Source organism: Phoca vitulina, unplaced genomic scaffold (genome assembly GCF_004348235.1).
Source record: "Phoca vitulina isolate PV1807 unplaced genomic scaffold, GSC_HSeal_1.0 scaffold35, whole genome shotgun sequence".
In the NCBI taxonomy this organism is placed as follows: Eukaryota; Metazoa; Chordata; class Mammalia; order Carnivora; family Phocidae; genus Phoca; species Phoca vitulina.
In genome coordinates this window covers 3,667,968-3,692,647 of record NW_022589738.1, presented here as the reverse complement: position 1 = coordinate 3,692,647, position 24,680 = coordinate 3,667,968, and the positions used below count along the sequence as shown (strand labels likewise).

At 37.3% G+C, this 24,680-nt stretch overlaps 1 protein-coding gene across 1 annotated transcript in view; it reads right to left on the bottom strand.

Annotated features, from left to right (window-relative positions):
* Positions 1-3,026: 3,026 nt before the first annotated feature.
* Positions 3,027-24,680, bottom strand: part of IL1RAPL1 (interleukin 1 receptor accessory protein like 1) — a 1,353,569-nt gene continuing 1,331,915 nt past the window's right edge. Inside the window, exons 10-11 of the mRNA XM_032426508.1 lie at positions 5,046-5,216; positions 3,027-4,601 (exon numbers count right to left, since the gene is read on the bottom strand). Of these exons, the coding sequence (XP_032282399.1) occupies positions 3,883-4,601; positions 5,046-5,216 (890 nt within the window). The 3' untranslated portion in view covers positions 3,027-3,882. The remainder of the gene's footprint in view (positions 4,602-5,045; positions 5,217-24,680) is intronic.

Sequence of the window (24,680 nt, the reverse complement as noted above, 5' to 3'; positions counted from 1 at the left end):
TAGCTCTGCATCTACTGACAAGCTCCTCGTCTTGGGGAAGTCAGTTGCAACATCAGGTCTTTGTATATATTGTTAAAGAATGTGTTCAGTGATGGGGAATATGTGCCTGTAGATAGGATTTCTGACACATTTAGTAATATTTCACCTCTCCTGATCAACTACGACAATGATGGGAACAATGACCAAGCACATTCAGATCAGAAACAGTAAGGGATTTTCCTCTTCCGTGCCTGTGCATTCTCTTAGTCCTTGCATTCATGTCACTTGCACGCCGATGGTCCCCTTTGAATCTCACTAAGCTTTCTTCTGAGACTAATGACACACTTAAACTAAATAGAGAAGAGAAAGAAATGAAGCACAAGATAAAAAAAATACTTCTTGGAAAAAGGAGAACTAGGGTATCATTCCAGAACCAGAGCATAATTTACAAATGTACGAATTCATGTTTTCCTAGAAATGGCGATCTTAATTTACATAAATGGTATCTGTCAAAGTTAATGACTATTCTAGGATAAACAAAACTCGGAGTTTAGGGGTTGGCTCTGAGTTAATAATTGCTCTTGTTACAAAATGCTAAGTAGTAATGAAATAAGGAAGAAGCCAGTGTCTACGTATTTAAGATTAAGCCGATAGGGTTCAAATACACAGGTTATGAAGAAAGTAATAAACACAAAATGGTTGACGGCTTGAACAATCAGGTGTTCAACTACAGAAATATAGTAGGTTCAGGTCTCTTAACTCATTGTGTTTGAGATTTATTTCACAGAATTGATGTAACTTAAATCAGCTGGCTGCATGAGATAGATTTCTTCTCTGCTCATAGGAAACCTAAGGAATGAAATACAAATTAAATAATCAAGGAACTGAGCACCAGTATACAGGGTAGGACGCTTAGGCAGCAAGTAGAGGTTACATTAAAGAACCAGATGGACCTTGAATCCATAACGTGTCACTCGGAGCCCAAGCAGTGAATGATGAACAACAGGCGATACCAAACATCACACGCGTCCAAGTCCAGAAGCCCATTCTCTCCCTCAGCCTGGCTACCATATTCACACTTCCGACTGTGTTTCTACAGCTAGAATATTCTCATCCCCCACAGCCCCCACCGAAAAAAGAGAAGGATGAAACCTAAGCACTAGGGAAAATACATTTTTTTCTCTTTTTATTGTGAGTTCTAACGTAACTTTTATTAAACATAGAGCACGTGAACACATGACAGTTGCCTTCATTTGTTCTCACATGGAGCTGATAGAGGAATACTTGGGAGGAATGTTTCTAAAGCCATAGATAGCTTCTTCTCCATTTATTTTCTTTTTTTAAAAAATATGACAAAGCATTAGAGGAAAAAAAGTTTCTTAAGTTGTGAGAATATCAAATATTACCCATCAATCCCTGAATCATGCTATTCAAAGTGCTTAAATCTACACTAAAAATAGAACAAAAAATGTACTCCCAATGCAGCTAAATTAACACCTATGGATGCCTAAAATATGACTGTGGTCTGATTACTTCCTCTACACACTTCCATCGTGCACTTAAAAAAAAATTTAAAAATTTAAAAAAAAGAAATAAACCAGGCCATTGCCGTGTTTACAGTTTTCTGAGCACTGGGGAGTCTGGAATCCAGTCCAGTGAGGTTCGCTGCCACCAGTCCCTGACAGGTGTCCATAGTACAAAGTAAACAATGGCCTTCTCGGATTCTGAAAATAACCCAATGTGCAAAGCTGACAAAGTTTGTGTCCTTGCAGCTTCAGTTCTGGTTTGTGAAAATGTGACACAGGTCCGGGGGGAGCATGGGAATAAAGAACAGATTGTAGAGAAGGACCCCAGGTGACTTGTCAGGGAAATAAACATTTTTTAAGCAAATAAAAATCACTGCACATCCCAAGGCTCCTTTACCTTGTCACACAAATACTGAGACCTTCGCATTGTTGCAAAATTCTTATGCTCATCTCGTACATTTGCAATGTAATCTTACCCTCCCAAATGAACTCTTTGGAAGTTTACACTTTGGTGTGTGTGTGGCCAACTCACACCGAACTGTAGAATTGTTTTCTCATTATATGGTGGTAGGAATAAACCGAACATACGATAGTCACGACACGAGCCCACAGGCGATGACTGGCATGGAAATTCCTACAAGGAATCACTACAGGAATGTATAAGTTCTTTATCAGTGATTTCATCACATTGATTTTTTTTTTTTAACTAAAAGCTACGTAGGTAATATTTCCCTTTAACAATTCCACCCTCTGTAAGTTCCTTGATGACTGATTTTGCATCATCTTCAACATGAATATGTGTTAGCTGCTTATGCCACTGATTTCAAACATAAAGCTAAATGGTAAGGGATGAATTTCCTGGGAGCATCAGCTTTCTGTTTCTGAAAGATAGAATTACACAGTTAAAATAAAACGAATTATTTATACAGTAAAATTATTTAAACACTTTCTCATCTAATTTAAAAACTATTTTGTGTAAATAATGTTTATTTTGAAAATAGTGATTTCTGTTGGTACTCATATGTTTGACCTCCTGAGTTCTTATATAAACACTTCAATATTAATAAGTGTTGCTTATGTTCACAAACTGAAACCGAACACTTGATTCTGAATGTAGCATTGAAAATTAAATACAGTGAATTAACATTTAAATACAAGGGGATCCCATAGTAAGTTTCACAGATTTGTTCTGACTCTTTAGAAAGTAACACTTCGTATAATACAAGGTGACAAAACATATTTGATGACACATCCTGTCCTTCCCTTTGGTTTGGAAGCCTTCAACGTGAATTTCATTTCGACTTGTGTTGATTCACCCTTTTGAGTTAACTTGCCTGGCATTTGCACATAATCTCATTTGCAGAAAAATTATAGAGGGAAAAGAGGAAGTAGAATATTAAACAAAAACAGCCACAAACACATTCATGCCTTTCCAGGAAGTGATCAAATATAGGGCTTGATTTTTTTTTGTTTTTTGTGTGTTTTTTTTGTTTTTTTGTTTTTTGTTTCTTTTGTTTTGTTGTGTGTGTGTTTTATATATATATATATATATATTTATATAAGGGTACATCAACTCATTTAAAAAACAGAAACAACACTCTCTGCCCCATTTGCAGGCCCTCGATCTTCTCTTCTTAGCACTCTGTATTGGTCACTGTCAAGTGACTAGCACACTTCTGGGTCTGGAGTGTATTCTGACGAGCAGTGAATTAAATGTTAAGACAGTTAGACCCACCCCCCCCTCCTCAGAGTTTACACATCATGCCGCCATTAGAAGGGTAGAGGTGGGGAATGAGGTGGGACAAGGAAGAGATTCAGGGCTCTGATTGACGGGGCCCTCCTATGAACAAGTGTTCTTCTCATCTTTTTTTTTTTTTCCTCCCAAATGGCAACGCTGGCATGTGCAGCACTGCTCTCTGAAGGCCCCCGTGGCCCTGCTGATCCCAGGCAGAACCCAAGAGAGGATCCGGTGCTCCTTGTCCCATCGGATAGATTTGTCCAAGCACCCCAAGGAAATGTTAAAAGCAAAACAAAATCAAGAAAAGAAAATAAAACCCATTCTAAAACTAAACTAATGAAGCAAAAAAGGGTTTTCTATCTATACATTAAGTCTCTTCTTTAAAAAAATGTAAATTTACAAATTCCAATGACATATAAAACAAAGTCAAAAAATGTAATGGTAAGAGACATGGTAAAACAGGAAGACACTGATGCTACAAAGAAATTGCCGAAAACATATGTACAAGACCCTGTTTTTCCTCGTGTTCTAGAGATTGTAATGCATGTTTTTAACAGCAGCAGTCGAGGATTTAGTTCCAGGCACTGGACTGCACACTCCACTCAAGCTCCCAGGGATGGGATGTCCCTTGCTTTTCTGTCACCAAATCACACTGGATATACTGGTCTCCCTTGGCAACAGCGGCAGGATGGCACTGTTTGTGTGGGCCTCGTCTGGATTCTGCTCCCTGCTCGATTTTGTCTGTGGCCGCTGCCCGTTGATGAGTGTCATGGGGATGTTACAATAGGTATGCTGATTTCCTATGGAGGTAAGGGGCAGGGTGCCGGGAGGAGGTACGTCGTACTCATAGCTTCGGTAGTAGTGTTTCTGACGCATCTGTGAATGGTACGTGTTGTGAAAGGTGGAACGGAGATCTGGATGGGCAGTGGCTAGAGCTGTAGAGGTGGCCGCGGCCATGGAGATGGCCGAGACAGTCTGCAGCTCCCCAAAAGGCCCTTGCTCACTAACATCTAAAGCCTGCTCGTGCGTAATGGGTTCTATCCTCTTAAAAGGCATTTCATATTGTAAACGTTTCCAGAACTTAGAGTTCAACTTGTTGCATTTCGGTCCGTGCCATTTAATAACCGTCAGGAGCTTGATGGTGTGCTTGAGGGCTTCCACCTCCTGGTAGTTCATAATGCCTCGGAGTTCACTGCATTCAATCAGTATCACTTTAATTTCTCCAGTGACCAGCATGTTTCGAAGTCTGGTCTCCAGCTCAAAGATGCTCCAGCCCCTTCTGACTACATAATTTGGGGTCATGACAATAATCAGCCTCTTGCTTTGATCTACACACCTTGCCACATCTTCAATGTATGCTAGAAAAGAGAAAAGAGTTTATCAGAATGACCGGATCAAAGATCTGCTCCAGAAAGCCCCAACAGCTTCTCTTGCACACGTTACGTGAGAACTGTTGCTTGATAGGTCATACCTTAGAAGATGAAGACAGCCAGTGACCACAATGAATAGAGTATGGGCTTCTCTTTTCTCAATGCTAGAAATATTTTTCCCAGGTACCAATCTCCCGTTTGTTTTTTCAAATGTCAAGACTCATAAAAGGAGATGCTTTACAGAATAATGGAACTAGCTTCTCAGGGCCGTCAAAAATTAAGTTTCATATGAACACATATGACATTTCTTTCTTGAGACACTGATACCATTTTTGATGTAGAGAACCACAAGTTAAAATTCTGCCTAAAAATAATGATGACACACAGACAGACAAAGAGTATGCGCACTCTCAGACGAAAACATTAACTTACTTCCAGTTGGGATTAAATCTCTATCTGGTATGAACAACTTATATCCATAATGCTTTTCAAGCATGTCAGGTAGGATTTCGAGAGCAAAGCGTTCTTCTTCCCCTGTCTCTTGATTCCACTGGTCAGGATCCACTTTGGTGTATGATAAGTATGCATCATAATCTTTATTGTCTGTCAAAAAGATTACAGAGTAAAGTTGAAGTCACTGCTCTCCAAAGAAAACATTAGGACATGAAAACATTCAACTCTTTCCAAAAATATCTCTAAATGCCCTCCTTTGGGGAGACCAAAGAAAGAAGCCTTTACTAATTTTCAGTAAGAATTCAATGATGTCAAATATTCTGGAACTAATTTGGAGGTATAAAGGATCACATTTTTATTTGTTGTTTTTGTTGTTGTGAAGACAGTAGCAAGAAAATTAACAAAAAAAGCGATGGAATGTTAACTTTCAACATTTCTGAGGCACAGGTCATGGAGAATCTCGACTGCTTATAAAAGGCACTTGGTTGGGTAGTATGCTCTTACTCTAAATAATTGTACATTCAACTAATCCTGCACTTGGCCATTTTACTCTGTTGAAAAAAAAGAAAACTGCACCTGGCTTGACCATGGAGGAATGATATTTTGATTGTGGGCACTGTACTGATTTTCTGTTGGAGAGAAAATAAAATCAAGCATGGAATAATTACTTTTCTACTGGGAGCCAGTTCTTGGATTTGGGGACTTAGAATATTATTCCACTGAGTTATTTTAGAAAACCATATTGTTTTGCTGGTCTCCATTTATCTCACACATAAAATACTGCCAAATATTTTCTTATCATGTTTATCGGTTCGACCATGAGAATAAAAAATTACAATATAAATGAATGAAACTTTGTTCTAAAATCTGTTTCTTTTCTCATTCTTTCCCCTTTTTACATGGAAACTCTTCAAATATTTGATGACTACTCTCATGCATTATCTTTACCTTAATTTTTTAACATTAAACATCCCAAATTTCCTATTTGTTGTTTCTAATGGAAATAAGTCATGTATCTTCTGGATAGTCTCTCATTCATCCATTGCCTTTTCAGAATGTATTATCAGGATTCATAATTCACCTCAAATCTAAATATTACCAATATGCTGAGTTTACCAAATATCAATATCTTTAGCTCTCTTTTCTACTTCCCTGATGATTGTCAGAGTATTACTCAATTATCAGATCAAGTCAGACTGAAACATCCCTAAATTTCAGGACAAAATGAGCTTTGTATTTGGCACGGAAAATTTAAAACTTTGGGGTTATAAAACATCAAAGATCAAGGGACATCCTTAACTGTTGCTCTCGGTGGCTTTGGGGCACTCCTTTTGACTACAGGGACACTATAGATCACTTTTGCAGATCCATATGGGTGTGTTCATTTCAGTAGTCTGATAGTCCTGAGCCATCTAGAAGTTATTCTATAATTAAAACTTGCTAGGGCAAACTCAGAAAACTATTAACTGTATCTGAAGTTAACACAGGTATATAGGAAACTAACAACTCAAAAAAAAAGAAAAAGAAAAAAAAAGAATTCAAACTCAAATCTAAAAAAAAAAGAAATTAACAACTCTGCTATAGGATGTCTGAAAGAAAACTTCTAGGTATAGAGGATTTAAAAAAAAAAAAAAAACAGGTTTCAGGTTAAAAAAAAAAAAAGGTTTAGAAAAATAGCAATCATCCCAAAGGTGCCATACTCTGGTATTTGTTATTTTCCTTATTCTTCAAACAGGAAATAGTTGTACATATTATAAATAAAATCCAATTTTCACCAAAAATGAGAATTACATTTGCTAGAGCAGGTCATGCACATGTGCCAGCAGTCTATTATAGTGGTACCATTTTATTGATGTAAACACTTCAGTTGAGTAAGAAATCATAGAAAATAGTACATAATAAAGCTAGGATGTAATACCGGTTAATATTTAATTAAAATGTCCATTCATTAGATATTCACATGCCATATCTATGAGATATAAGACTTCCTTTACAATACCGGTCAGTAGCTTCCAATCTAGTAGGAGATGTAGACAAGTCAACAGTTTATTTCTAGGGGACAAACATGTTGCTAAGACTAGTACACGGGTCATGGGCCAAGGAAGGACTCCTTAAGCCAGACTGTGCATTGTAGAATGATTTCATGCATATACTGTTTTCTTTCTTGGAAGTTGTTTTCTCCCAGTTTGCCACAAAGTACTATAATATGTTGAAGTTTGCCCAGATCTGGGAAGTGTAATGGCTAGATCCTCATTCTTAGCCCTCTGTCTTCTCTAAGCTTAAAAATATTTGAAAAGCAGATCAATAATGAACACCAATTATAACAGAGCACATATGACTCAAAAGAGATGTAAACAACTGGTCCGCTGATCCTGGTAAGATCCAGCTTGGTATCACTATTGCTCACATGACACTGTCTCTTCCTCTGATTTCTTCCATGGGCATCTCTCTTCCAACTCATAAATGCTGTTATTTCTCAAGATGTTTTTTGTGACCTGCTTCATTTTTCTCTCAGCCCCCTTTCCCTTAAAAATCTCCTCTCCTCCCCTGATGTCAATAATCACTTCTATGTAGCTAACTCCCTAATTTAGATGTGCAGTTCTGTCTTCCTTTTCATGAACTACCAACCATACCCCACTTTTACCTGTAACCTTGGCCCCTTAATTTGGATGTTCGGCATGCACCTCACATTCAACATGCTCACAACACAGCAAGCTTTCTGTCTCAAGCTCTGTTCTTCACCTTTTATTTCACTTCAATAACATTACAATCTCACTTCTTTAATCTCCAAATGTCAGATGTATGTTCCACTTATCCTTTTTAATTACTGATAATCTCATAGGCATTCATTGGTAAAAGTCCTTTGGATTCTACTTCCATCATCCTGGGTCAGGCCCTACTCATTTCTTAGCTGTTATAATTCTATTTTAGTAGGTCTTGCTCTCTGTTTCTTTCTCCTTCTGGCCCATTCCACATAGAGCTGTAAAATTTATCTTTCCAAATCTTACCACTGATTATGTTCATGGTATCCTGGAAAATAATTATGGTTACCCATTGTCAAAAAACCAGCAGCTAGATCTGTTTTTGATTTCTTTTGAATTTGAGTCTGATATCTTTGACTTGGAGATGATCTCTTTTCCCAAGTACGGTATTATTGTGCTCACATCTTATCTTTTTTCTTTGACTACAATATCCTTGACTCAGATATCTCACCAGGGCTTAGTAGATGATCAAACAGATCTGTTGATTAAATAAATGAATAATCTTTCATTTGCATATCACATGACTTATATTTTACAACAAGGGTGGGGATTTTCTCAAGACCTGGGCTATTTTCTAGGAGAGATGTCTTTGGAGATATACACTCCATGCTGCCTGGACTCCTCAAGGAATTACTAGGAGCTATGGGGTCAGGGTTTATCAAGTTTCCTTACCAAAACCAAAAGTCAGACACTTAACCAACTGCATCACCCATGAGCCCCAAGAATTTGCATTTACAGCAAGGTCTCGGGTAATGCTGCTGCTGGTCCAGGGACTACACTTTGAGGAACTCTGCTCTAGGACACTGTATAGGCATCCAGAGGGCTCAAAGGCATCAAAGAACTGCAGGTGGTTGCTAGGTAACTGACCAGAGAACAACAAAACTAAACACTGCAGCATCAGATCCATGATAAGTGGTGCTGATACTTACAAGGGATGTACTCTAAACAAAAAAGCTGAAAATCCACACTTTCATCAAAAAGGAAATAGATTCTTGCCTAGAGTAATATGTACATTAACTGTATTAAGCTTAAATGCGCCTCAGGAATTGGTGCTAAGGCCTCAGTCAGTTCTCTATCTCTTTGTATCATCTGGACAAATTTACAGTAGTTAAGCTGGTATCTCTTGGATAAAAAGGAGTTGCACACATGCAGATTATCTTGGTAGTAAATGTGGCTCAAAAGCCCCTTGTGAGCATCTGCAGCAGCATCCTCAAATCAATGGAACACTTGACTGGTATCTAATTCCTCTTTCCCTAGAGTCTATGTCAGAGCAGTAATGGGCTAGGCATTTATTTACTACCAGAAGGAAACTCCTGATTTAAAAGTTATCAGACTGCAAACATCATGCCAGATACCATACTAAATTTAGCAATGTTCTCTGACTCAAAATCATATGGATTTTAAGGTTTCTTCTATTTTCCCAATTACCAGATAAATATGAATCTTGGGTAAAATCTCTTCAATTCTGTTTAATATCTGTAAGAACATATATTGATTTAGTATCTACAAGAACATATATTGACTTAATATCTTAATGTCTGAGCTTTATATGACTGGAGAGACTTTGAAAAATTAACATTTTTTTTATAACCATAGAAAAAACAAAACTATGCTAAGGTTTTTAAAGAATAGGTCTGTGATCTTTTCAATTCAACTTAAGTTTATAAACAACTTAAAAGTGGTTAATCATAACATGGTAGTACCAGAGAATATTTTATTCTAAACTTTATTCTTTAAATTTTATTTTCTGTAATTTAAACCTTCAACTATAATTCTGTTCATTGAAGAGATGGAAAACAGCTGGTGTACATGTTCTTTGCAATAGTTTGCACAAATTCGAATACAGTCATTGATTTACTCTCCCCATGACTTTCAAGTGATTCTGATTGCAATGTTCAACAAAAAATGAAAAATGGGAATGATGTCAGCAAAATGGCCAAATAAGACATCTGTGCATAAATCCTCTCAGCCATGGTCCAGAGCAAGTCCTGCCCACCCAGGGTCCCATACAGTGACCAGGCAGAAGCTCAACCAGGGACCTGTTTGGAGCCATATCTGTCCACACACCTGATAAAAGCCCGCTGACTAAAGACACAACTGTGGACCCTGAAATGGACAATTATACAGGCACTATCCTACTGAGCAAGGTACTAGCGGTAGGTCCATACACCCAGGTACCAGAGGAGATCCTTGCCCACCTGAGCCCCTGGCAACAAACCTGCCAAACACAGACCTCATTGCAGACCCAGAAATAGCTGCAAATCTGGCCCAAACCCAGAATAACTGCAACTCTGGAGGTAATCCCATTGGCTTGGAGAATAGACAGGAGAAGGACTTTACCTGCTGAAATCATTCTGTAAAGACTACAAGACGTGTTTGTTCCTTCAATTGCACAGACATCAATGCAAAGGTACGTAGATCATGAAGAATCAGGCAAACATGACAACAGCAAAGGAAACTAACGAACTTCCAGTAATGAACCCCAAAGAAACGGAGATCTACAATTTGTTTGACAGAGAATTCAAAATAATCATCTTAAACAAACTATAGAAACTGAACTGTAGAAACCTTGCAGGCCAGGAGGGGAATGGGATAAAACATTCAAACTGATGAAAGAAAAAAATGTCAGCCAAGAATACAAGAATACTATACTCAGAAAAGCAGTCCTTCAAAACTAAGGAGAGATAAAGTCATTCCCAAACAAACAAAAGCTAAGGGGGTTCATCACTACTAGATCTGCCTTACAAGAAATGCTAAAGAAAATTTGTCAAGTTGAAATGACAAGACATTAAGTAAGAACATGAAAACATAAAAATATAAAACTCAATTGGAAAGGTAAATATACAGTCAAGTTCAGAATACCCTAATACTGTAATGGTGGTATAAATCACTTACATCTCTAGTATAAAAATTCATAAAAATAATATTTAAAATAACTACAATTATTTGTGTTAGTTCTGTGAAAATAACTATTGGTATTTTGACAGGGATTGCATTAATTCTGTAGATTGCTTTGGGTAGTGTGGACATTTTAACAATATTTGTTCTTCCAATCCATGAGCATGGAATGTCTTTCCATTTGTTTGTGTTGTCTTAAACTTCTTTCATCAATCTTTTATAGTTTTCAGAGTATAGGGCTTTCACCTCCTTGGCTGAGTTTATTCCTAGGTATTTTAATATTTTTGGTGAGTTTGTAAATGGGACTGCTTTCTTAATTTCTCTTTCTGTTGCTTCATTACTGTTGTATAGAAATGCGATAGAAAAATTATCCTAAAGTTTGAATGGAACCACAAAAGATCACCAAATAGCCAAAAGAATCTTGAAAAAGAAAAACAAAGCTGGAGGTATCAAAATTCCAGATTTTAAGTTATACTACAAAGCTATAGTATTCAAAACACTATGGTACTGACAAAAATAGACACATAGATCAATGGAACAGGATATAAAGCCCAGAAACAAACCCATTATATGGTCAATCAATCTTTGACAAAAGAGGCAAGAATATGCAATGGGAAAAAGACAATCTCTTCAATAAATGGTGCTGGAAAAACCAGACAGCTACATGCAAAAGACTGAAACTGGACAATTTTCTTACACCAAACACAAGAATAAACTCAAAATGGATTAAAGACCTAAATGTGAGACCTGAAACCATAAAAATCCTGGTTAGACAGCACAGGCAGGCATCTGACTGATCTCAGCTATAGCAACATTTTTCTATATAGGTCTCCTGAGGCAAGGGAAATAAAAGCAAAAATACACTATTGGGACTACACTAAAATAAACAGCTTCTGCACAGCAGAGGAAACAATCAACAAAACTAAAAGACAACCTACAGAGTGGGAGAAGATATTTGCAAATGACAAATCCAATAGAGGGTCAGTATCCAAAATATATAAAGAACATATACGGCTCAACACCCCCAAAAACAAATAATCCAATTAAAAATGGGCAGAAGACACGAACAGACATTTCCCTGAAGAAGACATCCAGATGGCCAACAGCACATGACAAGATGCACATTAGTCATCATCAAGGAAATGCAAATCAAAACCACAATGAGATATCACCTCACACCTGTCAGAATGGCTAAAATCAGCAACACAAGAAACAACAAGTGTTGGGGAAGAAGTGGAGAAAAAGGAACTCTCATGCACTGTTGGTGGGAATGTGAAATGGTGCAGCCACTGTGGAAAACAGTATGGAGGTTCCTCAAAAATTTCTAAATATAACTACTCTATGATCTAGTAATTGCACTACTGGGTATTTACCCAAAGAATACAGAAACACTAATTTGAAAGGATATATGCACCTCTATGTTTACCGAAGCATTATTTACAATAATAAAATTATGGAAGCAGTCCAAGTGTCATCGATAGATGAATGGATAAAGAAGATGTGGTATGTATATACAATGGAATATTGTTTAGCCATAAAAAAGAATGAAATCTTGTCATTTGCAACAACATGGATGGAGCTAGAGAATATAATGCTAAGTAAAATAAGTTAGTCAGAGAAAGACAAATACCATATGATTTCACTCATATGTGGAACATAAGAAGCAAAACAAATGAACAATGGGAAAAGAAAAGAAAAGAGAGAGAGGAGAGACAAACCAAGAAACAGGCTCTTAACTATAGAGAACAAATTGATGGTTACCAGAAGGAAGGTGAGTGGGGGGAATGGGTGACCTAGGTGATGGGGATTAAAGAATACACTTATTATGATGAGCACTGAGTGATATATAGAATTGTTGAACCAGGATACTGTACACCTGAAACTAATATAACATTGTATGTTAACTATACTGGAATTAAAATAAAAAATTTAATAAAAAAACTACAAGACAAACCATAAAACAGACTCTTAACTATAGAGAACAAACAGATGGTTACCAGAGGGGAAGTGGATGGGGTGATGGATGAAGGAGATTCAAAGTACACTTATCTTGATGAGCAATGAGCAATATGTGGAACTGCTGAATCAGTATATTGTACGCCTGACACTAACATAACACTGTATGTTAACTACACTGGAATAAATTAAAATTAAAAATAATAACTATAGTTACAGTAATTTCTTAATGGATGCACAATATAAAAAGATGTAAATGAAGACAACAATTGCTTAAATTGTGGGAGGAGGAAGGTAAAAGTGTAGACTTCTTTATGCAATTGAAGGTAAGTTGTCATCAACTTAAAATAGTCTGTTATATCTGTTAGATGTTTCATGTAAACCTCACGGTATCCACAAAGAAGAAACCTATAGTAGATACACAGAGCCTAAAGAAAATTCCTTTCCTTAAAGTATACAAGTTAAAAAAAAAAAAATCACAAAGGAGGACAGCAAGAGAGGAAGAAGGGGAAAAAGGAACAACAACAACAACAACAAAAAAAACAAACTTAGTGACAATACTAAGTACTTACCTATCAATAATCACTTTAAACATAAATGGACTAAATTCTCCAATCAAACAACAAAGAGTGGCTGAATAGATCAAAAAATAAGATTCAACAATATGCTGCTTACAAGAGTTTCACTTTATCTTTAAAGACACACACAGGCTGAAAGTGAAAGAATGGAAAAAGATATTCCTACAGATGGCAACTAAAAGAAAACAGGAGTGGCTATATTTATATCAGATAAAATAGATTTGCAATGAAAACTGGTCACAAGGGACAAAGAAGGTCACTCCATACTATATTGTGAGAAAGGGGTCAATTCATCAAGAGGATATAATAACTGTAATACATGTGCAGCCAATATTGGAGTACCTAAATATGCAAATATTAACAGAACTGAGGGGAAAATAGACAGCAATATAATAATATTAGCAGGTTTCAGTAACCTACTTTCAATACTGGATAGATCACGGAGATAAAAAAATTAATAAGGAAACAGTAGATTTAAAGAATACTATAGACCAAATGGACCTAACAGACATATACAGAACATCCAGGCAAAAGTAGCAAAACACACACTCTTCTCAAGCATGTATGAACATTCTTTAGGCTAGATCGTATGTTGGGCCACAAAGTCATTATCAAGTATCTTTTTCTGACCACAATGGTTTGGAAGAATATGGAAAAATACACAAATATGTGGATATTACATGACACACTCTTGAACAAGTGATGGGTCAAAGAAGAAAGCAAAAGGGAAATCATAAAATATCTTGAGACAAACAAAAATGGAAACACAACACAACAAAAACTGAGATGAAACAAAGCAGTTCCAAGAGGAAAATTTATAGTGATAAATGCCTGAATCTGAGAGAAAAGAAAGATCTCAAATAAATAATCTAACTTTATACCTCAAGGAATTAGAAAAACAATCTGAGCCCCAAGTTAGTAGAAGACAGAAATAATAAAGATTAGAACAAAATAAATGAAATACAGAATACAGAGACAATAGAAAAAAATCAATGAAATGAAAAGCTGGGCTTTTAAAAAGATGAACAAAATCGACGACCTTTAGCTAGACTAACCAAAAAAAAAAAAAAAAGAAAAATTAAATAAACACAATTATAAATGAGAGAGGAGACAAAACAACTGGCACCACAGAAATACAAAGGATCGTAAGAGGTGACTATGAACAATTATATGCCAACAAATTGGATAGCCTAGAAGACACAGATAAACTTCTAGGAACAATCTCCCAAGACCGAACTGTGAAGAAATAGAAAATCTGAACAGACCAATAACTAAGGAGATTAGAGCATTAATCAAAAAACTGTCAACAAAGACAAGCCTAGGACCAGATGGTTTCACTGGTAAATTCTACCAAATATTTAAAGAAGAAATAATGCCTCCCTCTCAAACTCTTCCAAAATATTTAAGAGAAGGAAGCATTCCCAAACTCATTTTATGAGGACAGCATTACCTTGATACCAAAGCCAGATAAGAATACTACAAGGAGGGGGCGCCTGGGTGGCTCAGTTGGTTAAGCGACTGCCTTCGGCTCAGGTCATGGTCCTGGAGTCCCTGGATCGAGTCCCGCATCAGGCTCCCTGCTCGGTGGGGAGTCTGCTTTGCCCTCTGACCCTATCCCCTCTCATGTGTTCTCTCTCTCTCATTCTTTCTCTCAAATAAATAAATAAAATCTAAAAAAAAAAAAAAAAAAGAATACTACAAGGAGGAGCAGCTGGGTGGCTCAGTCATTAAGAGGCTGCCTTCAGCTCGGGTCATGATCCCAGGGTTCTGGGATCCAGCCCCGCCTCAGGTTCCCTGCTCAGCGGGAAGCCTGCTTCTCCCTCTTCCACTCCCCCTGCTTGTGTTCCCTCTCTTGCTGTCTCTCTCTCTGTCAAATAAATAAATAAAATCTTAAAAAAAAAAAAAAAAAGAATACTACAAGGAAAGAAAACTACAAGCCAATACTTTTTTTTCTAAAGATTTTATTTATTTATTTGACACAGAAAGAGAACACAAGCAGGGGGAGTGGCAGGCAGAGAGAGGGAGAAGCAGGCGCCCCGCTGAGCAGAGAGCCAGATGTGGGGCTTGATCCCAGGACCCTGGGATCATGACCTGAGCCGAAGACAGAAGTTTAACTGACTAAGCCACCCAGGCGCCCCAAGCCAATACTTCTGATGAATATAGATACAAAAATTCTCAACAAAATACTAGCAAACCAAATTAAACAGCAAATTAAAAGGATAATACAGCATGGTCAATGAGATTTATCCCTGGGATGCAAGGATAGATCAATATATGCAAATCAATAAACATGACATTCCACATTAATAGAATGATGGACACAAATCATATAATCTTGTAAATAGATTCAGAAAAAGTTTGACAAAAATTTATAATTTCATTGTAAGAGCTCTCAGCAAATTGGGTATAGAAGAACCATACCTCAACACAATAAAGGCCATATATGACAAACCCACAGATCATACTAAATGAAAAGCTGAAGGATTTCCTTCTAAATTCAAGAACAAGGTAAGGGTGCACACTCTCTCCACTCCCATTCAACATAGGACTGGCAGGTCTAGCTAGAGCAATTAAGCAAAGAAATAAAAGGCACTTAAGTAGGAAAGAAAGAAGTAAAATTTTTTCTTTGCAGATGACATGATTTTACATATAATAAAACCTAAAGATTCCACCAAGTATCTGTTAGAGCTACTCAACAAACTCAGTAAAGTTTCAGGATTCAAAGCCAACATATAAAAATCTGCAGCATTTTTATACAATAACAACAAATCATCCATCTAAGAAAAAAAGAAAGAAAATAATCCCATTTACAATAGCATCAAAAATAATAAAATACTGAGGAATAAATTTAACCAAAGAGGTGAAAGATCTATACACTGAAAACTACAAGACATTAATGAAAGAAAACTGAAGACATAAATGAAAAGACATCCCGTGTTCATGGATCAGAATAATTAATATTATTAAAATGTCCATACTACTCAAAGCCACCTACAGATTCAATATAACCCCTATCAAAATTCCAAGGGGATTTTTCAGAGATATAGAAGAAACCATCCTAAAATTCATATGGAACTAAAAAAGACCCTGAATACTAAAATTAGCAAGTCAGGAAACAACAGATGTTGGTGAGGATGTGGAGAAAGGGGAACCCTCTTACACTACTGGTGTGAATGCAAACTGGTATGGCCACTCTGGAAAACAGTATGGAGGTTCTTCAAAAAGTTAAAAATAGAGCTACCCTATGACCCAGCAATTGCACTACTAGGTATTTATCCAAAGGATACAAACATAGTGATTTGAAGGGGCACACACACCCCAATGTTTATAGCAGCAATGTCCACAATAGCCAAACTGTGGAAAGAGCCCAGATGTCCATTGACAGATGAATGGATAAAGAAGATGTGGGGTGTGTGTGTGTGTGTGTGTGTGTGTGTGTGTGTGTGTAACGGAATATTACTCAGCCATCAAAAAGAATGACATCTTACCATTTGCAATGACATGGGTGAAACAAGAGTATTACGCTAAGTGAAATAAGTCAGTCAAAGAAAGACAAATATCGTATGATTTCACTCATATGTGGAATTTAAGGAAAAAAACACATGAACATAGGAGAAGGGAGGGAAAATAAAATCAGACAAAATCAGAGGGGGAAAAAACCACAAGAGACTCTTAACTATAGGAAACAAACTGAGGGTTGCTGGAGGGGAGGTCGGTGGGGGGATGGGGTAACTGGGTGATGGGCATTAAGGAGGGCACTGGATGTTATATGCAACTGATGAATCACTAAACTCTACCTCTGAAACTAAAAAAAGGACCCTGAATAGCGAAAGCAATCTTGAAAGAGAGGAGCCCAGCTGGCGGCATCACACTTCCTGATTGCAAACTATACTGCAAAGTTATAGTAAGAAAAACCATTATTATGGTGGTAGCATAAAAACAGATACATAGACCATTAGAACAAAACTGAGAGTCCATAAATAGACCCATGCATATATAGAAAACTAGTATTTTACAAGGGGGCCAAGAATAATCATTGGGAAAAGGATAATCTTTTTAATGAAAGATGTTGGGAAAACTGGATATCCACATGACAAAGAATGAAGTTGGACCTGTCTTATACCTTGCATAATTTTTTTAGGATTTTATTTATTTGAGAGAGAGTGAGCACAAGCAGGGAGAGGAGCAGAAGGAGAGGTAGAAGCAGGACCCCCGATGAGCTGAAGGCAGACACCTAATGACAGAGCCACCCAGGCGCCCCTACCATCCACAAATTTTAACTTAAAATGGATTTAAGACTTAAATGTAAGACCTGCAATCATAAAACTCCTACAAGAAAACATAGGGAAAAGCTCTTTGACACTGGCCCTGGCAATGATTCTTTGGAGATGCTACAAGAAGCACAAGCAACAAAAGCAAAAATAAGTAAGTGGGACTACCTTGAACAAAAAAGCTTCTGCACAGCCAATGAAACAATCAAGAAAATAAAGAGGCAACCTATGGAATGGGAGAAAATATCTGCAAACCAATTATCAGATAAGGGGAGGGTTAATATTCAAAATATAGAAGGAACTCATACAACTCAACATCAAAAAGATTAATAATCCAATAAAAAATGGGCAGAAGACCCAAACAAACATTTTTCCAAAGACATACAAATGGCCAATAGGTACATGAAAAGATGCTCAACATCACTAACCATCAGGGAAATGCAAATCAAAACCACAATGAGATCTCACCTCACACCTGTTAGGATAGCTATTATCAAAAAGACAAGAGATAACAAGTGTTGGCAAGGATGTAGAAAAAAAAGGAACTCTTGTACCGTGCTGGTGAGGATGTAAATTGGTGCAGGTACTATGGAAAACAGTATGAAGTTTCCTCAAAAAATTAGAAATAGAACTACCATATGATCCAACAATTATACTTCTGGGTATATGTCTAAAGGAAATAAAATCACCACCACAAAAGGATATCTGTACCCCAATGCTAATTGCAGTATTATTCACAATAGCTAAGACATGGAAACAACCTAAGTGTCCATCAATGGGAAAATGTGGTCGATATATACAACAGAATATAATTCCGCCATAAAAATGAAGGGGATTTTGTCATTTGCAACAACTTAGATAGACTTTGAAGGCATTATGCTAACTGAAACAAGTCAGACAAAGAAAGACAAATACTGTATGACCTCACCTACATGCGGAATAAAAACAGCTGAACTCAGAAACAGTGTAGAATGGTGGTTCCCAGGGGCTGGGGAGTAGGGGAGAGAGTGATGTTGGTCAAGGGGTATAAACTTCCAGGTATAAGATAGATAATTCTGGGGATAAAATATACAGAACGGTGACTATAGTTAACAATACTATATTTTATATACTCAAAAGTTGCTGAGAGATTATGTCTTAAATGTTGCTACAAAAAAATAGCAGTTATGTGAGGTGATAGGTGTGTTAACTAACATTGTAGCAATCATTACACACTATACACATCTCTCTCTATGTACCTGTATCTATACATCACACTATGTACCTTAAACTTACACAATTTCAATTATAACTCAGTAAATCTGGGGGAGGGAGAATAAACAAAAAAACAGGGAGAATAAACAAAAAAACCCAGCAAGACCTATCAATCAGCTAGTTACTTTGTTACTTGAAGTCAACCAACTGGTCCAGTAGAATTTTCTCCTTCCATTGACTGAATTAACCACGATATTTTTTATTTAAAAAAAAAAATCTGAGGGGGGAAAAAAGAAGTTTGGACTCTGGAGAGTTAGGAAATAAAACTATGAATTTAAAATACTATTTATGAAAACCTTGATGAGAGAAGGAAAATATGAAACTATCAGTAATGAAAAAGTAGTTTGGAAAAATGATAAATATTTTTCTCTTTGACATATGAGAGAATATTAGTCAATGCTCCTTAGGAGGACTGAGAAGCCAAAGGATTCATGGATTTTTTAGAACAATGAAACTTCTAAGAAAATGTAGATTGGAGGGATGCCTGGGTGGCTCGGTTAAGTGTCCCACTCTTTGTTTTGACTCAGGTCATGATTTCAAGGTCCTGATACTGAGCCCTGCCTCAGGCTCTATACTCAGCATGGATCCTGCTTGGGATTCTCTCTCTCCTCTCCCTCTGCCCCTCTCCCTGCTCATGTGCTTGCACACTCTCTCTCTCACTCAAATAAATAAATTAGTAAATAAATAAATAAATAAAATCTTAAAAAAAAGAAAATGTAGATTAGAGATTCCATTCTCAAGATGAAGGTGGTGGCTATATTTGATATGGGCTAGGAAAGCGAGTTACTGGTAATATAAATGGCTTGAGACTGACATTTGGGTCTTTGGGAGTTTTTAACCTTTAAACATCTACTGAACAGTTGTCAGATGTTATTGGCAGCTGGCCATTTAAAAAAAATTATTCTCAAATATTTTTTACTTTTGTGCGTCAAACTGACTAGTGACAGAGGCCATCATTCAGCACATGGGTTACCAAAATGAGGCTTGAGGAGGGCTCAATGACGAATAATGTGTTTTATGCTAAAAGGTGATTTTTGGAGTGGCTTTTGGAGCCTGGGTGGCTCAGCTGATTAAGCATCTGACTCATGGTTTTGGCTCAGGTCATGATCTCAGGGTCATGGGATCCAGCCCTGCAACCAGCTCCAAGCTCAGTGTGGAATCTGCTTGGGATTCTATCCCTCTCTCTCTCCTTCTCCCTCCCCCTCCGCCCCTCCTCCACACGCATGCTCTCTCTCGCTCTCACTCCAAAATAAATGAATAAATAAAATCTTAAAATCATTTTAAAAGATGACTTTCTATGTTTTCATGTGGCATATTAGCATAGAAATATGTGATCATTAAAAATTAGCATTGGGGCACCCGGGTGGCTCAGTCATTAAGCGTCTGCCTTCGGCTCAGGTCATGATCCTGGAGTCCTGGGATCGAACCCCACATCTGGCTCCCTGCTCAGCGGACAGTCTGCTTCTCCCTCTCCCTCTGCCTGCCACTGTGCCTACTTGTGCTCTCTATCTCTCTGGCAAATAAATAAATGAAATCTTTAAAAAAAAATTAGCATTGATATAATTTGAATAATGAGGTTTTTTTTTAATTAAGCCACATTTCTTTATTGTGTCTCAGATTTGCCTTCATATTTTCTTACATTCCCAAGATAGAAATTTTCAGTAAAAAACTGTAGAAATGGATGATATATCATTGAATAAATAAACATTAGTCATATAATTTTTATATTTTGATTTTGTGATTATCAAATATCATTGTTTTAATAAATTTCACTTTGCATTTCAATCCTGCCATGTCAACATCTGGCAACCGAATTCTAAATTAAAATAAAACTGCTTGAGTTTTATACTTTGTAATTTTTGCAATATTGTTCTAGTTTACTTGTTTTGTTACTTGGTACTTTTCTGGACTATTTGAATCCATAGGGTCTCAAACACTGAAATGTGATACTAATTAAAAAATATATATCTCATGATATAGTGAATCAAAAAAAGCCCCAGCAGCTGAGGTCAAATCTTGACTGTCATTAATTTTAATTTCACTCATTTGAGACTATGTTCCCTGATCTATAAAACAGCACCTTCTTAAGGTAGATACTCAGCATGAAATGGGCCCCAGCCATATAGCAAAATGCCTGGCCCAAAGGAGGTCTTCAGTAGATATTAATTTCCTTCCCTTGTATCCTTGAGGGGGCAGTAGGCAGATGTAGATGTTAGAAATCTTAAGAGGGTAAGAGTTAGCAGAGTGGTATATAGGGAACAAAGGGTTGGAGATGAGAAGGCTTGTTTCCTACTAAACAGTTTATGACTTTGGGCAAATTGTATACCAAAAACAACTACAGGTCTCTCCTTCTGGAACCCAAAAACACATTCTAGATTGTTTATGTGTGTGCGAATTATCTAATCAGTACCAACCAACCAACCAACCAACCAAACAAACAAAAACAAAAGCAAAAAACCCCTACAGGGTTTCTAAATGATTTACAAAAGTACTGTTTCACTGATGGACATGAGGACAATAGTTCCTGGAGCTATTAATAGTCAGTAACCCTGTAACTGAAGGAGATAGAAAAATAAATTCTATGACCTAAGATGATGTAAATACCAATTTGTTTCATATGCGTGAAATGGAACAGATGGTCACATTTTTCAAGGGTCAAGGGGTGGAGATTATAAAAGATTGCTCTAACTCATTTTGTCCAATACCTGTAATAACTCCTAAAGTAGAACTAGAAGAGTTCTCTTTTTCATCTTTAAAATAGTGATTACAGGGGCTCCTGGGTGGCTCAGTCGTTAAGCGTCTGCCTTCGGCTCAGGTCATGGTCCCAGGGTCCTGGGATCGAGCCCCGCATTGGGCTCCCTGCTCAGTGGGAAGCCTGCTTCTCCCTCTCCCACTCCCCCTGCTTGTGTTCCTGCTCGTGCTCTCTCTCTCTCTTGCTGTGTCAAATAAATAAATAAAATCTTTTAAAAAAATAAAATAAAATAGTGGTTACAGTTTTCTTATAAGCCTGCCCTGCCATGATTATGAGTAAGCTTGCACCTCATACCCCATGGTCAGGAGATAAAACCAAAACTGAAACAGTTAGTAGTCTGAGAAAAACAAACATAAAGCAGATTCACCTTGTCTAGCACTAGATCCTCCCCGCAAAATGAAACCTTAAATTTCTTCACTAAGTTACTTCCTAGTGAAAACTTACACACTACCTTACCGACATCTACCGATATGATAATCATCATGTAGGAGAGCTGGTGTTTTCTGTTTTCTCCTATTAGTGGACTACCTCTGACTTTACAACCTTGTTTTTCTTTATATATCTATTACGTTTTTTATTTACAGAGCCAGTTCCAAAATCTAGACAATCTTTCAAAATTTTGAAGTAATAATTCTTTACTTCATGACTTGGTCTTAGAGCCTTCCTTAAATGGAAATAAATACATGACGTAAGGAATCTTGAAATCACAGTTCTCTGCAAGTAGTAAGCATTCACTAGTGAGCGCTCATTACTCAAAAGAAAAAGGACTATTTAAGATGTGTCTAAAGTGCCATTTTTGTAAAGATGAAGGAGAAAATAACTGGACCTTGGGATGATAAGGGAAATCTTTGGAAGCCAGAGGGAAAATATGAACTGTGTATGAGAGAGAGAGAAGGAGAGACGGGAAGGAAGGAAGGAGGGAAGGAAGGAAGGAAGGAAGGAAGGAAGGAAGGAAGGAAGGAAGGAAGGAAGGAAGGGAGGGAGGGAGGAAGGACGGACTACCTTTATATAAGCTTTAAACAAAAGTGTAAGGGAAATCCCAGGCAGAGGCATAGAGAAGCAAAGGACTCAGATGTTGTCACGATAACTGTATTTTCTTTGTACTTATTTCAGCACAGATATTGGTACACTATGTTAATGTAAGTTCTGCTTAGAGATAGTGGGTTGCCTTTAGCAGGATGGTCAGTTAGTATTTAATTAGACTAAGGCAACACTCCAGAGGCAGCCTCTATAAGCACTCCGACTATCTCTATTTCTGATCAAAAGTAGACACTTTGTTAATTAGCACAACAGATGTTAGAAATCAGATTTGACTGCTAAAATTAGTGGCTTTTTGCTAAATATAATGGATCTTGGAAATGGACTCTGCACGGTAAAATCAGTGCTATTCCAGACACTGGGACTAACTTAACTTAATGCAGAGACACATCATACCCCTACAAGTAATCTAGTAGAGCCACTCACCTGTCCCCTTAGGGAAACTTTCCCAGACATGATTCCCAAATAGTCCTGTGTTCAGATGAAAAATATTCTTAGATGTCATTACATAATGAGCCTAATCCTGCCACTGGTATATTGTCACATTTGCCTCAGGGGAAACTTTCTTGTAAGTTTTTTGGGAACACACACAGACACACAACAGAGAGTTGGAACGTCTTCCAGTTTACAGGATGGGTTCTATGTTTGTTTGTTAATAAAGGCATATGCAACAGAATTTGTCCAAATTTTCTTCCAGTATGTAATGGAGCCAAGGTGGTGGGAGAGTAGTTAACCTTCTCCTGCCCCTAACCATTATAGTTACCTCATTTACCTAAAAAGATCTTAGAATTACGCATTACTGCATTGTCTTGGGTCAGTTCTCAACAGTTCTGTTTTTCCAAAGACCAGCATCTCATTCTAACTGGAACTCTGCAGGGTCAGATTCCACAGAGGAGGCAAGGCTACAATTATAAGTTGAGTCACCCTGCAATGGCAGTTGTTTTCTGAGCTAAAAAGCCTGGACTTGCTCTGGCAGGCGCCATACAGGCATGCCTATCTTTTTTTGTTTTTGCTAAAAACCACAGTAAATGTGTACTTAAAAAGAGAAGTCCGGCTGAATGTGGAGGATAAAATGGAAGGGTAGAGAATGAAGACCAAGAAGGTAGTGTAGGAGGCTTGGACAAGGAGCTGCAATTGATTGAGGAAACAGTCTATTTTCAAGAGGTACAATTAGGTGATAATAAAACAAGAGAACTGGGAGAAGGACATTTAGATTTAGGGGCTATTTACCGGCTAATGCAATTGAAGATAGGGTTGTAAGTGTGATCCAAAAAAGTGAGTATTGTAGAATGAGAAGTGCTAAGACCTGGATCCAGAGGAAACAATGAAATGTAAAGTTATGTGGAGGGGGGCAAGGAGTGAGGTGAACAAACCAAGAGAGCCAAGCATCAGTATGTTCTATCTTGGAAGAATAGAATCCTGATGCAGAACTGATATAGTCAGGGAATGCCTATCGTAATGATCCAAAAGGAATTGCATGGATGTGTTCCTGACACCAAATACTTCATCTCCCAGTCTGATACAAGGGCTGAAATTCTTGGAATTTGGAGTTACTTGGACCTGGGCTTAAATTCTGTCTTTCTAGTTGTGTGATTCTCTGAGTATCAACCAAGTAGCCAACACAGCACTTGCTATTTAATAAATAGTCAACAAATAGTCAATGAATCTATTATTATCATATCACCAGAGTAAGACATTGCTTCAAAATATTAACTAAACTTTCCCTCTTCTTCATACTCTTTGCCTTTCCTTACATCCAAGAGTATTTTATGTACTCCCCTTTTAGGGGAGCTAATGTGGTGGCCAAGAATCAAGAAGGCGACACTCAAATTTTGACTTCTGAATTCCATTTTCTTAAGCCAAGTCAAGAATATGAAAAGCCTGGGGTCTCTTCTTAACAGTTACGTTTTCTTTGGGGAAGAAGAAAGGACTGTGGGAGAGCTATGAAGAATGGGAATGTGATGATGTCAGAGAAATTTTCCAATGGAAGAGTAGATAATTATTCAACCATAATAGCATGTGTAGAAAGATCTAAGGGGATATGACTAAGGTTTAGAGGCATGTAAACTCTCCAGAATCTTCCACCATTCAAAACATGACAAAGA